General features: G+C 39.5%; 2 protein-coding genes across 2 annotated transcripts; both read left to right on the top strand.

The window, feature by feature from the left end:
- Positions 1-1,418: 1,418 nt before the first annotated feature.
- Positions 1,419-5,718, top strand: LOC147544029 (uncharacterized). Its single transcript, XM_086633836.1, has 2 exons — positions 1,419-1,700; positions 1,743-5,718. Exons 1-2 carry the CDS (start codon positions 1,690-1,692, stop codon positions 3,319-3,321), a joined length of 1,590 nt encoding a protein of 529 aa, XP_086489962.1. The 5' UTR covers positions 1,419-1,689; the 3' UTR covers positions 3,322-5,718.
- A 3,961-nt stretch (positions 5,719-9,679) lies between these two features.
- On the top strand, positions 9,680-13,776 carry LOC147544028 (Transducin/WD40 repeat-like superfamily protein). Its single transcript, XM_086636063.1, has 5 exons — positions 9,680-9,870; positions 9,965-10,063; positions 11,706-12,790; positions 12,906-13,167; positions 13,450-13,776. The coding sequence occupies exons 1-5, from the start codon at positions 9,852-9,854 to the stop codon at positions 13,686-13,688; spliced, it is 1,704 nt and encodes a 567-aa protein (XP_086492189.1). The 5' UTR covers positions 9,680-9,851; the 3' UTR covers positions 13,689-13,776.
- The last annotated feature ends 1,590 nt before the right edge of the window (positions 13,777-15,366 follow it).

Genomic DNA, 15,366 nt, shown 5'->3' with positions numbered 1-15,366 from the left:
CGGCCAAAGCTTGGCCGGACTAGGCTCGGACAGAGAAGGGAAGGCATCACAGAGCACGGCCGAACAGCAGCTGTGCTAGCACGGGACGCGTGCAAGCAACTCGGGTAGCTGTTACTCCTGGCCGGACGCAAGGAAGCTGCTGCTCCTGCCGGACGCAAGGAAGCTGCTGCTCCTGGCCGGACGCAAGGAAGCTGCTGCTCGGGACTCCTACCAGCAAGCACGGGACAACAAACACGCTCGGGACAGCAGCATATGGCACGGGATAGATGCATCCGGCTCGGGAAAGTGTGTGATGGCCGGATTTGTATATTTTTTGGCCGGATTCTTCTTGTCTTTGGCCGGATTTTCTAGGGTGTTCCGGCCACTTTCTTGACCGGAAATCTTAGGGCTTTTACTCCCCATCATCTTGGCTAGCTTCCCATGTGGTTTGATTTGGTTTTGGGTTAGAAATTGTAGAGAGAGAAAACTAGGGTTTAGCTTTAATGGAGGTTGAGTTCTAAATGGAGAAGATGATGGTGGTCGCTATGGGGAACCCAGAATTTTGCTTAGGGGAGATCGGCTGCACCTTAAAGACTCATATTTTCCGACGATCTTAGCCTCGAACCACAACGAAAAAGGGGGATTCTCTCATCATTTTCTTTCCATTTCTTATTCAATCACCATGTTTAGCTAACTTTAGTGTATCGATTATATGAGATGAAATGTGATGAATTCGTGATTATGTTTAATATGATTTGATGTTTTGATTATGAATTGATGTTCATTTAATTCGATTATCGTTTTGATCGTATTTTCATGTGTCTTGTCAAGCACTTCGCATAGTTAATAGACGAAACGAAGTATTCGATATCGATCGTAGTCTAAGTCATATTTTCATGTGTCTTGCCATGCACTTCACATAGTTAGGCGACTAGACAACATTTTCGTTGACTCGGGATTAACCGATTATGATGTTTGTTTGACTAGGTATGATCTCCGGATATACGTAGTGCTTATAGACATCACCTTAGGAGTCGAACATCGATTATACTTTGAAACATTAGATCGAACTACACATAGTCGTAGATTTATCATTATGGATTCCCGGACTTCGACACCTCTCTCGCTTATTTGTTGTCGAATCGAGTCTTACCGTCTCCCGACTCTTGTTCCTCCAACACTTCTCTCGAACCTCTCTCGGCCGTTTTACTTATATTGTCTAGTTAGTTTTGCTTGTTCTCTTGTTTACTTATTGGATCAAATACCCTCATTATCTTTGTTTCTTTCCTTTTTAGTCTAAGTTAGCTAGTAATACCTAGACCGGCGAGCGAGACTCCTTCGTTATCCGAATCACTTTCCTATCCTTGGATCGACTCCGGTTTTACCGGTTACTACTTGATACCTCCGCTTGGGTGTGCAACCTTTTCGGGTGCATCAAGTTTTTGGCGCCGCTGCCGGGGATAGGTTTAGTAGTTAGGATATCGTTTGTTGTTTTGTTCATTAGTTTAGTGCTATTTGCTTCTTAGACGTCGTTATTTTATTTTGTACTCGCTTAATTTCATTTTCTTTTAGGTACCATTATAAGAAAAGAGCCAAAAAGAGACATAAAAGCGAAGGAAAAGGAAGGAATCGAGAAGCTAAGGAAAAGGCGAACGAAAGGAGAGGAGCACTCGATAGTATCACATTCTTTCTCTTCCTTTTTACTTGTGTATGATTGTTTGGTTCTTTAAGTGTTAGTTCCCTTTTTTTTTATTGTGTGTTAGTATCCTTGAACATTTTGAGATCATGGCAAGTTGGCCATTTGATGAGAATGACCTTATGCTAACTCTTTCCAACACTAGTCGACTATCCACAAGTCATCAGGACTACTCAAACTTATATAGGAATGGTCCGACTAGTGATAGGAATAGGCGAGTTGAGCCTGACCGACCTAGGATGACCATGGGCGAATATCGACGGATGTACGGAGTCGGTCAGACTCGTCATGAATATGGTTTTAGGGATTATGAGCATGAGGGTAATCAACCCCGTAAGAGTCTTCGAGACTATCGACAAGAATTTGGGATAACAACACCTTCATGTATAGATTTGTCATTTGATGATAACCGTAGTTCTATTAGTATAGATCGACCACGTCTTAGTCTTCGTGACTATCGACAAACATATATGAACGGTTCATTTAGTGATGACAATTCCCGACTCGATGATTCCACTCAAAGAGTCGAGTCTAGGTATCTACATGAAGGTAGTGAAGAAAGGACCATGGAGACCATTAGGCCGGTTTGTGCTGTTTGTGAGAGCTTAGACCACGTGACCGACTATTGTGCCATGATCCGTGTTCCGCGAGAGTCTTCGTCTAGTTATACTCATGTGCCTTATTACGAGGAGATGTTTGAAGAGACTCTTCAATTAGTTTTAGAGTATCAAACTAGATTTAATCGAGATATAACGGAGATCACGGAACGGATTCTCAAAATTGTTGATAGACTTGAGTCAGAGCCTATCGTCGACGAGGAAGGGGTTTGCGCACCCCAAACTCAAGAAGAGACTATGAATGATGGTGAGGGTAATACACCTAACTCTAGTCTTAAGTTAAATGTCGAAGAAGCTCCTGATAGACCTTTTGAGATGGAATTGACCGGTGACCCTTATTGCTCACTCTCCCGACCTTCGTCATCTCACCATGATAGGACTACAGTAGACCTTGATGTTCAGGATGAGGGCTTTATGAGCAAGTTTGGGGATGAAACTATTATGAACTTTCCAATTTTTGACACTTGTGAGGAGGCAGCCTTAGATGCCATATTAGGAAGGAATGGTGTTGTAACCAACTTTGAGGCTCCAGATGCCTTTAAGGACGTCGACAACATAGAAGTTAGCGAGATAATGGATAGCCTGTTGGATTATTTACCTAAGGAAACCACGGACCTTGACTTGGTCCCCGAGCCTATGGCCTTACCCTTAGAGTCTAGTTCGACTTTCCACATGATCTCAGACTCGGTTGTTGACCCCTTCTGGGATACTACAGACGTCTTTCCTAGCACATCTAGGGACTTAGTGGATGTTTTATCAACTAAGCTTGAGTTTGACTTTTTACCTTCGACTGACTTCCTGACCCTTCATTTGTATGTCGATCCTTTTGACGACTTTTTAGTCGTCGCCCCTAGCATTTATGCGTACTTAATGGACCGTGCATCCACTAAGTTTGGGGATGGTCTCTTTTCGCTTTTAGTCTCACGTGCACTTATATGCTTCAATATTATTGTGAGACTTTTAGCATTTGTATATAGCTTTCTTTGGGTTGATCCCCAAATCTTCCGTTTGTTACTTTATGATCGTTAGGCCGACTAGGTGGCCTTTGATGTTTGTGGGTAGCATCTCTGGAAACCTTCCGCGAGACATAACTCGTGCTCTTGTGTGAAAACAAGAGAATCAAAGGCTAATTGCATAGCTCGATGCAATCGTCTATACCCGCGTTAGTGGTAGACTTTATATGGTCATGTCTTCTTTTGTGCTTCATTCTCATTATATTTTTGGATATTTTAGGAGCATTTCTTACTTGTTTTACTTCTAAGGCGTGGTTTGTTCCAAGTTTGGGGATGACGTGAGCTTGGCATCAACTTGGAACCTCTTTATACATGAGCCTTGGTAGTATCCATTTTTATCTCCTTCGGTTATGGTAATATCTCTCCACTCTTCTCTTTAAATTGATGTGCCTCTTTATCTTTTGGTGAGTGTATGCTTAGAACATTGAGGACAATGTTAGTTTTAAGTTTGGGGATGCGGGATATGACCATAACCAATGCATGACCATGGGTTTCAAAGACAAAAGGGTTCAAATTAGCCAAAATTTGAAAATTTTTGAACATTTTGAGTAGATTTGCATGTGATTATAGTGATAGTTTTAAGAATGTTGATGCATATGTGTCGAGTTGATGAGTTTTGTGATTGCTAATGGTCTTTGCATGAAAGTCGAGTCTTTGAGTGTTTGTGTTATACTATGGGAGTAACAGCTTAGTGAAGAAGAAACATCTCTAAGAAACCTAGAGATGTTTCTTAGAGATGTACTCTTCCGCGCTAACTCCGAGTAGAATGAAGAGCTACTCAACCTCGTAACTATTAAAAGAGCTCATTTGATCTCGTGTGCTCAACTTTCTTAGCCACTAGGAGTGACATTAGGATAGCGAATTAACCTTGCCCTTGTAGTCCATGAAACCCAATAAGAGTGTCAACTAGAGGGAGGCGGATACTCCATCACCATCCATCATCTTATATCCCGAGAATGAAGACATGAGAAGAAAAGAATGAAGAATGTCAAAAGCAAATATGAAATGAAAGAAGTTGATTGCAAGAATATAGTATTGTGAGTTATGTTTGTTTTATGTGATTTTGTGTTATGAAAAAGAAAAAGTGATATGAAAAAAAAGAAAAACAAAAAGAAAAAAAGTGAAAAAAGAAGAAGAAAGACAGACAAAAAGAAAAAAAAATTAATGATGAATAAAGTTGTTTATGTTATGTTTGAGCATGTTAGCTCTTTTGTGTGAGTGATGTGATTGTATATATGTGTGTTTGTGTGTATGTTCATGAATAAGTATTCGAAGCAAGAAACGAATGTGGAAGTGCTTAAGAGGTTCTATCATGAAGAGTTCGACATTCTCGGGAATCCTCCACCATCATTCATCTCTAGTATCCGTTAACATTTAGAAGGCATTCTTAGAGGGTAGAATGGGTGAGAAGGGTGAGTGAGCTTCCCCACTCCGTTTAGTGGCTAATTCCTTTTCGAAGATCATTCGTTCCAAAATGTTGTCCTCACCCCTTTTTATGTGTTGAGTCCATGTTAGTGATCACACTCACACATACGAGCGAACCATTCTTGAGTGATTTCATATTTGGAGTGTATGTCCGTGAGGCCGAAGTCGAGGCGAAATGTACTAAACTAGGAATCAAGGCGTTGTGACTTCGGAACATAGATGTTGTTCATTATGGTATGACACTAGCACTTTAGGGTAAGATCATTAGTGAAGGGGCCTTTAGCTTTTATATGAACTTATTTACTTGATTCATTATGTGTTGACATGCTTAAATCCTTTACTATACGAACAATGCTTATCTATGATTTCGATAATGGACCCTTATGTCTCATGAGACCCGATGTTTGTGGGTATCATCTATGGAAACCCTCACGAGACGACACTCGTCCTTTAGGGGCAACCTAGGGGTTTAAAGGCTTGTTGCATACGCTAAATGCAACCGGGATGCCTCCGAAAGTGAGTTAGGCTTTTATTTTGTTTTATTTGCTCGAGGACTAGCAATGTTTAAGTTTGGGGATCTTGATGTGACACGAAAATGTCACATTTGGAGAGCCTAACTTAGAGTAATTAGTCCTTTTTGAGTGTTATCAATAATATTTTATGTGTTTTTCATGTTAGGTACTTATTTTGTAGTTAAGCATGTGATTCGGAATAAAAGGAGCGAATTATCACTATCATTTCATGTGCCGAAAATGAGAGTAAACGACTTCAAGCAAATCAAATAACAAGTATAGTCAATGACGAGTCCGACGGTGAAAACAGTATTTAATTCGGAGTTCGGACGGGGAAGATGTGGAAGAAAGAAGTCTGAGGGTATTCTAGTCCTTTGTAAGAATTTGAAGATGTAGAGACAAGGATGGAGGCACTCTCTTGGTTTCTAAATCAAAGCCCAAAACAAAGTCCAAGCCCAAGAAATATTAAGAGAAGAAGAATTGGGTAGAGATTTTATAGGCACCCATTTATGGTCTAAAGACTTAGTCAATTTTGACTAAGTCTAGGGTTTGACTCAAGTTAGAGGAAAGGGGGTCAAAGACACTATTCATCTTCTTCTTCATTTCAACAACCAAGGAAGAGAGGGAGAAAAGAGGAGGCTAGAGGCTAGGGTTCTTGAGCTCTTAGGGTTTCAAGTGCAAAAGGATTTGAAGGAAGAGAGGGAAAGAGAGAGAAGTGGCCGGCCAAGCTAGGCCGGCCATCACCAAGGCCGGCCAAAGCTTGGCCGGACTAGGCTCGGACAGAGAAGGGAAGGCATCACAGAGCACGGCCGAACAGCAGCTGTGCTAGCACGGGACGCGTGCAAGCAACTCGGGTAGCTGTTACTCCTGGCCGGACGCAAGGAAGCTGCTGCTCCTGCCGGACGCAAGGAAGCTGCTGCTCCTGGCCGGACGCAAGGAAGCTGCTGCTCGGGACTCCTACCAGCAAGCACGGGACAACAAACACGCTCGGAACAGCAGCATATGGCACGGGATGGATGCATCCGGCTCGGGAAAGTGTGTGATGGCCGGATTTGTATATTTTTTGGCCGGATTCTTCTTGTCTTTGGCCGGATTTTCTAGGGTGTTCCGGCCACTTTCTTGGCCGGAAATCTTAGGGCTTTTACTCCCCATCATCTTGGCTAGCTTCCCATGTGGTTTGATTTGGTTTTGGGTTAGAAATTGTAGAGAGAGAAAGCTAGGGTTTAGCTTTAATGGAGGTTGAGTTCTAAATGGAGAAGATGATGGTGGTCGCTATGGGGAACCCAGAATTTTGCTTAGGGGAGATCGGCTGCACCTTAAAGACTCATATTTTCCGACGATCTTAGCCTCGAACCACAACGAAAAAGGGGGATTCTCTCATCATTTTCTTTCCATTTCTTATTCAATCACCATGTTTAGCTAACTTTAGTGTTATTATATGAGATGAAATGTGATGAATTCGTGATTATGTTTAATATGATTTGATGTTTTGATTATGAATTGATGTTCATTTAATTCGATTATCGTTTTGATCGTATTTTCATGTGTCTTGTCAAGCACTTCGCATAGTTAATAGACGAAACGAAGTATTCGATATCGATCGTAGTCTAAGTCATATTTTCATGTGTCTTGCCATGCACTTCACATAGTTAGGCGACTAGACAACATTTTCGTTGACTCGGGATTAATCGATTATGATGTTTGTTTGACTAAGTATGATCTCCGGATATACGTAGTGCTTATAGACATCACCTTAGGAGTCGAACATCGATTATACTTTGAAACATTAGATCGAACTACACATAGTCGTAGATTTATCATTATGGATTCCCGGACTTCGACACCTCTCTCGCTTATTTGTTGTCGAATCGAGTCTTACCGTCTCCCGACTCTTGTTCCTCCAACACTTCTCTCGAACCTCTCTCGGCCGTTTTACTTATATTGTCTAGTTAGTTTTGCTTGTTCTCTTGTTTACTTATTGGATCAAATACCCTCATTATCTTTGTTTCTTTCCTTTTTAGTCTAAGTTAGCTAGTAATACCTAGACCGGCGAGCGAGACTCCTTCGTTATCCGAATCACTTTCCTATCCTTGGATCGACTCCGGTTTTACCGGTTACTACTTGATACCTCCGCTTGGGTGTGCAACCTTTTCGGGTGCATCACATAGCGAAATGAAGGCTTTTAGATTAGGGTTGGAGATGGTGGTCAGCTCAGATTTATACGATATTCACATTGAGGGTGATTCGAGGGTCATGATGACCTTACTATCGGACGGTCTCTGTGATTCCCCTTGGAGGCTAAGAAATGAAATAAACTATCGATGTGACATCATCAAAGAAAGAGGTGTGTCGGTGTCTTATTGTGATCGGATTTCCAATTCGGTCCCTCATAATTTAGCTTATGAGGTCTTGGTACATAGAAGTACCTAATTGATTGTTGTTTTTTGCTCATTTGGTCGTTGAACAGTTTGTATTGGACTGATGTTTTGGATTTATAGAATCGCATTTAAAAAATAATAATAACAATTAACCAAATTCTTTTAAGCTTAACCTCTAATTAGCCCTAATATTTTGATAAAAAATGGCTAATAGTAAAAGGCTTTTTTAATTATTATGAAATGTTTTTCTAACCAAATAGTCATTTTCTGTTTTACTACCTTCTAAGTGGAGAGCTCCTTGGGGAAAATACTTTTATGCATACCTCCTCCGGTTGATCCACACCATACTGTATTCTCGTAAAATGATACACACTCGCTAACAGTCCACCTGGTGCTACATCATAGGCACACTGGGAGCGTAGATAATTGTAACCATATACATATGAAATGACAACAATGGAGTGCCAATCCTCGGGCTTTATTTGTAAAGTTTCGATTCCTTGGTAATCGAAGCCCAAAGATCTATGAACTAGCCCATGCTTGACTAGCCAAACAGACAAACGACCCTGCATCTTTTTAATCTCTCCCGGATTTTCATTTGTATAAGTATTTCACATTTACGATAAAATTTTTGAAAATTGACCACCATTTGTAATTCTGCACAAATGAAAAGCAGCCTGGCTAATTCACTAATTCGTGGGGGGATACTGAACTTTTGTATTTGAAAAATGTTTCAGAAGGTATCTCTGAAGTAGGTCGCGATTGATAGAGTAATCCTTGATCATAATTTCCAGTATGCATACTGCGTCCAACATGAAACTTGTGATTGGTAGTAAAACATCGATTCTCCTGTTGAGACCCAACTCGATCTTCATAGATCTCTCGAGCTACCTTCTTACGAAGTTTTGTTATAGCATCGATAACTGCCTCCGGTTTAGGCGGACAACCCGGCAAATAAACATCCACAGGAATTAGCTTTTTTAATTATTATGAAATGTTTTTCTAACCAAATAGTCATTTTCTGTTTTACTACCTTCTAAGTGGAGAGCTCCGATAACAAAGACATTGTAAATAAAAACTGGGGAGATTTTATAGGCAATGCCTCAACCAACTTTTGACCTAATGACTCCAATCTCCGTTTGATCTTCGTCGGTTGTTGGCCGGAGTCTACCTTGATTGAATTTTTCTTCTCTCTCTTACTCCTTTCTCCATCTTCTTCTTCTCCTTCATTCTTCTTCTCGTTCCTCCTTCTTCTTCTTCCCCCTCGCTTCTCTCTATTACCGGCGAAGGGGTCCTCCCCTTCGCTGCCGATTTCGTAAACCAGACCTTGGATCTGGCACAAAACCAATGAAAACGTCGGCCATAACTCTAGCGAAATAAAGAGACAAACGTATCTAATCCACCCTCCACCAAATCCATGAAAACACAAACCCCAACAAGATACAGATTAGAAAGAGATTGCAGGGATAGAGGCGTAGAGAGAGAAAGTAAAAAACCAGACAGAAAGCAATGTCTTATTTTCATTTTCCCCCCCGTAAAGTGATGCCTCGTGAATCTAGCACAAAATCTTCAACAGAGAAGAAAGAAATCATAAGTTCATAAAATCTCCCCTTCCAAACAAAACTCAACAACACTTTCTCATTTCTCCCTTTATATAAGCTACTGAAATTCCCAGCCCAGAACTCTCCCGAAGAAGAACCCAAGTGAAGCCATTAATTTATTAATTAAGAGTAATGGGTAGGCCCTAGTTCAAGTGAAAGAAACAACCATGATTACTCCATCTTTCCTAACTCCATATTAGTTCTTTGTCTCTCCTTAATACCTCCTCATCCATGCTCCGACTCCGTACCTGCCATTTTTTTTTTTTTTTTTTTTTTTTTTTTTCGGGTGAGTGAACTTGACCTTAACATTGCCTTTAACCAAATTTAGTAACAATGAATTGACCAAGTCTAATTTACAATATACATTGCTTTTAACAATGAAAGGCACTGCCTATAATATCTCCCAAAAAACTGTTGGGTGGCGCCTTTAAAACTTCCCTATTTATTATATATGAGTTGTTTTGCGGGAAATCAATAGACTCTCGCGAAAATTTTCGACCGCTTCCCCTCAACGAACGGAAGAGTTTTTAGGGCAAATGAAATTAATGCTAATCACCGGAGAAACTTGAGAACTGTCTGATTTTCTCTTCACTCAGTACTTCATAGCACTAGAGAGAGAAAAGAATCACAATGAATGTCTCTATCATCGGTAATCTCTCTCTCTCTCTCTAGCTTTCTTCGGCTTGTTGTGATCCTAATTTTGTTAATTTGTGTTTTCTGGGGTTTGTTTTGGGTATATGAAGATCCTTTACAGGGAGATTTTCCAGAAGTAATAGAAGAGTTTTTGGAACATGGGGTCATGAAGTGTATTGCGTTTAACCGCAGAGGAACCCTTCTCGCAGGTAAACTCTCTGAAAGAAAAACAAAAATTTCTTTATTTCCACGGAAGAAATTGCATTGCTTAGTCAATTAGGTTGCTTAAGTAGGGTATTTGTATCACATAGTTGTAGAGACGTAGATTGATATAACTACATTGAGAACTTTCCGAATCGGGCATTAAGCTATTCTAAGATGCGTCTAAAGCTGTTATTCACATACAATGAAGTTATCATTCGATGGGTAGGTTTGGTGGAAGGACACTTTTGGGTTCTTCATATCAATTTAAGGTTTATCCCTCGTGTAATATAATTAGATTCGAGTGATATGAATTTATATAGTGATAGCAGAAAAATAGCCAATATTGCTCTCATAACAAAAAGATATGTCAGTTTCCAAAAAGAAAAACAAACAGATTCCTGAGATACAAATATATGCATGATAACTCCCGTTTTTTCGTTTTCTTAATGTTTTTTCTTTGTGTTTCACCTCTTCTTCTTGAGCATTATCATTACCGTATTTGATCTAAAAATAAAAAAATTGGTCACTGGAGATTTCTTATTATTGTTCCTTGTGATGTACAAGCATGCCCTCAGTACCCAGTGCACATACGTTATTGACTGTCAAAATACTTGATTTTGCGTCACTATTTTCTAACCAAGTTTGGTTTTTTAAACGAATACCTAACCTGAGTAATCAAGCTCTGTGACCAATACGTGCCAATATCTATTTTTCTTTTGTATCTCTACAGCTCTACCTCATCCATTTTCTCTCATCTTAGTCTACTTTCCCTCTCAGCTTTCTTAGTTTTCCAAAAAAAAAGTTGCCAAAAAGAGCAGTAAATAAATAAACCTTAATCTATGAGTTGCACTTGCCCTTCCGTCCAGTGACCGTAGCTAAGTTGCGAGTGCTGTAAAACAAGTAAATTAGTGCATCCAGAAATAAGCCTAAAAATTCTCATAGCTCATCGTGGATTTAGCTAGTTTGATTATAACAATATGTTTATAGAATCATTCTTGCATGACTTCAAATGTTTATCGCAATTGTCATATACATTTATAATTATGTGTGGCATGTGTACCCCAACTGGTGCACATGCAATTTGTCATATTTTTATTTCCGAAGTTTATGCAATAAACCTGGGAACCCAAAGTAGTTTCTTACTTTCTTATGGAACTTGAAGTAAGATAAATCAACAACTTAGACTCACAACATTTACACTGATTTTATTTGTTAAATAATCTTTCCTTTCAAGTGCTTCTTTAGAGGACCCTTTTACTCTTCCACAGTGTGTATTATTAACGGTTGGGGGTGCTTAGCACTTTCAAATTACATATAGAGATGGTTTTTGATTTTCTTAAATATAGGAAGTTACTTACAATTAGTTCTCATTTTTTGGAGTTAGAAACTCAAAATGAAGGCCTAATAATTTCTGAAAGCCAGAGAGTGCCAGACTGGAAACTGCAAACACTTTTTTTTTTTCAAATGGCATTATTCATTGTATTAATTTTCTCCGCTGTAGCATAGAGAGAAAGTAGCTTCACTAATCATGTTACTTGTAACCTTGGCTCAATAGATTGAAGTCGACATCTTTATTTGGTTCATGTTCTTGCCCGAGTACCCTGTTTAGTTTTGTTGTTCATACTTATACCGGGTAGTTTTCTCCAGCTGGCTGCTCCGACGGAAGCTGCATCATTTGGGATTTTGAAACGAGAGGAATAGCCAAAGAGCTTCGAGACACAGATTGTGTTACTCCTATAACAAGTGTATGTTGGTCGAAATATGGTCATCACATACTTGTGGCAGCAATTGACAAAACCTTGACGCTTTGGGATGTTATCAATGAAAAGAAGATAATGCGTATGACTTTGCCTCAGACGACACTTCACGCTCGTTTACATCCTGGTTCCCGAACTCCATCAATCTGTCTTGCTTGTCCTCTCTCTTCTGCTCCTGTCCTGGTCGACTTAAACTCTGGAAGTACAACAGTTCTACCTGTGTCAGTATCTGATATGGACAATGGGTTAGTTCCTCCGCGTAATAAGTTTTCAGATGGATCTCCTCCCTTAACTCCAACTTCTGCATGCTTTAACAAATATGGAGATCTAATTTATGTGGGTAACTCTAAAGGGGAAATAATTATAATTGATTACAAGAACATTCAAATATATGGAATTATCCCCATTTCCGGAGCTGCTGTTATCAAGAGTATCTTATTCAGTAGGAATGGACAGTATCTACTCACAAACTCAAATGATCGGACGATTAGGGTTTATGAAAATCACCTTCCTCATAAAGACGGACGAAAAGCTCTTGAAGAAATTGGTAAGAGCTTTGATGATCTTCAAGCCTTCGAAAAGTTGAAGGCAGTAGGATCCAAGTGCTTGGTACTTTCTCGGGAGTTTCAAGATTCGATCAATAAGATACACTGGAAAGCACCGTCTTTCAGTGGTGATGGTGAGTGGGTGATTGGTGCTTCTGGTAGCAAGGGTGAGCATAAGATTTACATTTGGGACAGAGCTGGTCATCTTGTGAAGATTCTAGAAGGTCCGAAAGAAGCATTGACGGATCTAGCATGGCATCCTGTTCATCCTGTTGTAGTCTCGGTTTCAATATCTGGTTTGGTCTATATATGGGCTAAAGATTATACTGAGAACTGGAGTGCATTTGCTCCAGACTTTAAAGAGCTCGAAGAAAATGAAGAGTATGTCGAGAAAGAAGATGAATTTGATTTGATGCCTGAAACTGAAAAGGTAGAAATCCTAGGAAAAGAAAAAAAACGAAAAAAGTCTTTACCCATTTTAAGCTTTTTCTTTTCAGAATCTTGTTTTGGTTGTTTCTGAAATGTGACATGATTGGCTCGTGCAGGTTAAACAATCAGATGTTAATGAAGATGAAGAAGTTGATATTATAAACGTTGAGAATGATTCAGCTTTTAGTGATTCCGATATGTCACAGGAAGAGCTCCGTTTCTTGCCAGCAGTGCCTTCTCCTGATGTTCCTGAACTACAAGACAAGTGTGTAGGGAGTTCATCAAAGTTGATTGACAACAATCATTCTGGATCTCCTCTCTCAATTGAAGCAGGTCCGAACGAGCAAGCAGTAAATCCTGGATCAAGTCCAGTAGAAGGTAACTTTCACTCACTAAAACTTTTCAAATTAAGGGTAGAACTTAGGTAATACATGAATCTAGCAAAATGGACTCTCATATGGTGTCTATTATCAAACGATATTCGAACAACATCTCATGCTTCAATGGAAGGTTGGAGAAGTTTTACTTAACAAACATAGAACCAATATAGATGGAAGTCATCATTTTTCTCTGTTCTTTCTCTGAGATAATAACGCGAAATAAAAGAGCTGATCTTTCCGTTGAACTTAGCTTGATCAACTTGTTCTACCTTCCTTACAGTTGTAGGAAATTCAGTCGGCGAAGAAGCAGCTGGTACTGGATCATCAAAGCGAAAGCGAAAGCTATCGGAAAAGGGGTTGGTATTGCTGCAGCAAGAGAAGGAGCGGAAACCATTAAAGAAGACAAACAAATCTAATTGTGGTGGCGGGAAAGCATCAAAAAACAGAAAAAGATCTGCAGAGGAACAAGACAGAAGTATTTATGTATCTGCTGATGATGTATCAGATGAGTACTTTTAACACAGTTTTAATTTACACTTGTTTTTCATTGTCAAATTTCTTCTCAAGGAATCCCAGTTAAATTTTAATCAAATGAGTTTCAAAGTCAGTAGGTGTATGTAATTGAGTTGGCTCAGACGCTCGTGAGGTGTTTTTTTTAATTTATTTATTTATTATTTCAATCTGACTCGTCTACATCTGAATCTTCTAAAACAAACTGACCTAAAATCAGTCCAAATCATCCATTCAGATGAGTCCAACATAAACAAACCTTTTTAACTGACTTGTAAAAAAGTGAACATAAACAAACATTTTTAACTGACTTGTAAAATAACGATCACTATTCCTTTGGTTGTACGCAGCTAATTGTTGGTTTATCAACATTAGGGTAAGAAGATCAAAACCCTGGTAAACAGTAGAACCATTACTGTCAATCTGAACTTGTTATAGGAGTTTAACACTTTTTTGTAGTCATCAATTAAGTTACACGGTTTTTCCTATCAAAATGGATGTTTGCCGGTTTAGAATAGTTAGACACTGCCAACAACCTTAGAATAGTTAGACACTGCCAACAACAGATAGCTGAGTTGGCAAGGCATGTACGGCGAAACCCCAGAAGTCACAGGTTCGACTCCCATCGGAGGTAGAAATCATGGTTTATTGAACTTGAGTTATTAAAGGTATAAATAAAAGTAGTTTGGTGGATTTAGGCCTCTAGTTTAGATGGGCTTTAGGGCCGGTAGTTCAAAATCTTTAAAGTTAGGCGGTTATCGTGCTTATCACAACTTGATGACATATCAATGCCTTCGTAATGACTGCGTAGTCAATCTTCCAAAAAAAAACTGACACGAAACTATCTATTGATATACTCGGTGAGCATCTATTGGGTGATTGTAAGCTAGTCGGACATCTTTTTTTACCACAACTTACCCTCACTTCACGCTTTGCGCTCTCTACTCCCGTCTTTCTCTCGGACTGACCCTCTCTCTGCCTAAGGACTGTCTCTTCTTCATGTTCTCTCTCTCCCAGATTGCTCCACCTCTCTCTCACGCAAAGTTGCTGCCTACCCCTATATAACACAGAGATTGCAGCCAGCTCCTGTCTCTCTATCTCTCTCCCGTAAGGAAGCATAACAAAACCTGATTTCTTGTAAATGATGACTAGAAATAGATTAAAGAAGGTAATCTTGCGGGATGACTTTATCGATCCTTTGTGTTGCGACTAGTAACAATATCGAATAATACTGAATCAAGGTGTCTTGTTTAGATGTGATGAATCCACTAGTTGTTCTTAACGATAGAGAAAACAACTTCAGGTTATGCATTTAGCCAAATCAAAGGGTATTAGATGACTTGCCAAAGGCTGTGAAAACCCCAATTTGTGATATATGCTAATCTGCAATTTGAGACAACTACAAGATACGTGATGAAACTTCTTTCTCTATCGAGGAGACATAAGCCATGATAGATGAAATGGGAAAACATGCAAGTGGTAGATATAGGAAGAAAACACCTAGTTTTACCTCTAATTTTTATATGAAAATCCACTTGCAATTGCTGAGTACATTTTTAGGATGTTAAAATTTGTCCTTCCGCTATCACTCAGGATGAAAGACTGCTTCGCTGAATATCATTTTTGCTCCTCACGATCTTGGAGCAAAACCTGCAAAGAACTCGGAAACATTCCCGATGCTCAAGAC

This window comes from Eschscholzia californica, unplaced genomic scaffold (assembly GCF_041429995.1).
Source record: "Eschscholzia californica isolate CP2 unplaced genomic scaffold, dmEscCali1.0.p SCAF_4, whole genome shotgun sequence".
In the NCBI taxonomy this organism is placed as follows: Eukaryota; Viridiplantae; Streptophyta; class Magnoliopsida; order Ranunculales; family Papaveraceae; genus Eschscholzia; species Eschscholzia californica.
Note: the sequence above shows the minus strand (reverse complement) of the source record. Positions and strands in the feature narration are given on the sequence as shown.

Coding starts and splice junctions, on each gene's coding strand:
- LOC147544028 (XM_086636063.1), top strand. Junction 10,064..11,705: donor CAGAGGAACCCTTCTCGCAG/GTAAACTCTCTG, acceptor AGTTTTCTCCAG/CTGGCTGCTCCGACGGAAGC. Junction 13,168..13,449: donor TGGATCAAGTCCAGTAGAAG/GTAACTTTCACT, acceptor CCTTCCTTACAG/TTGTAGGAAATTCAGTCGGC.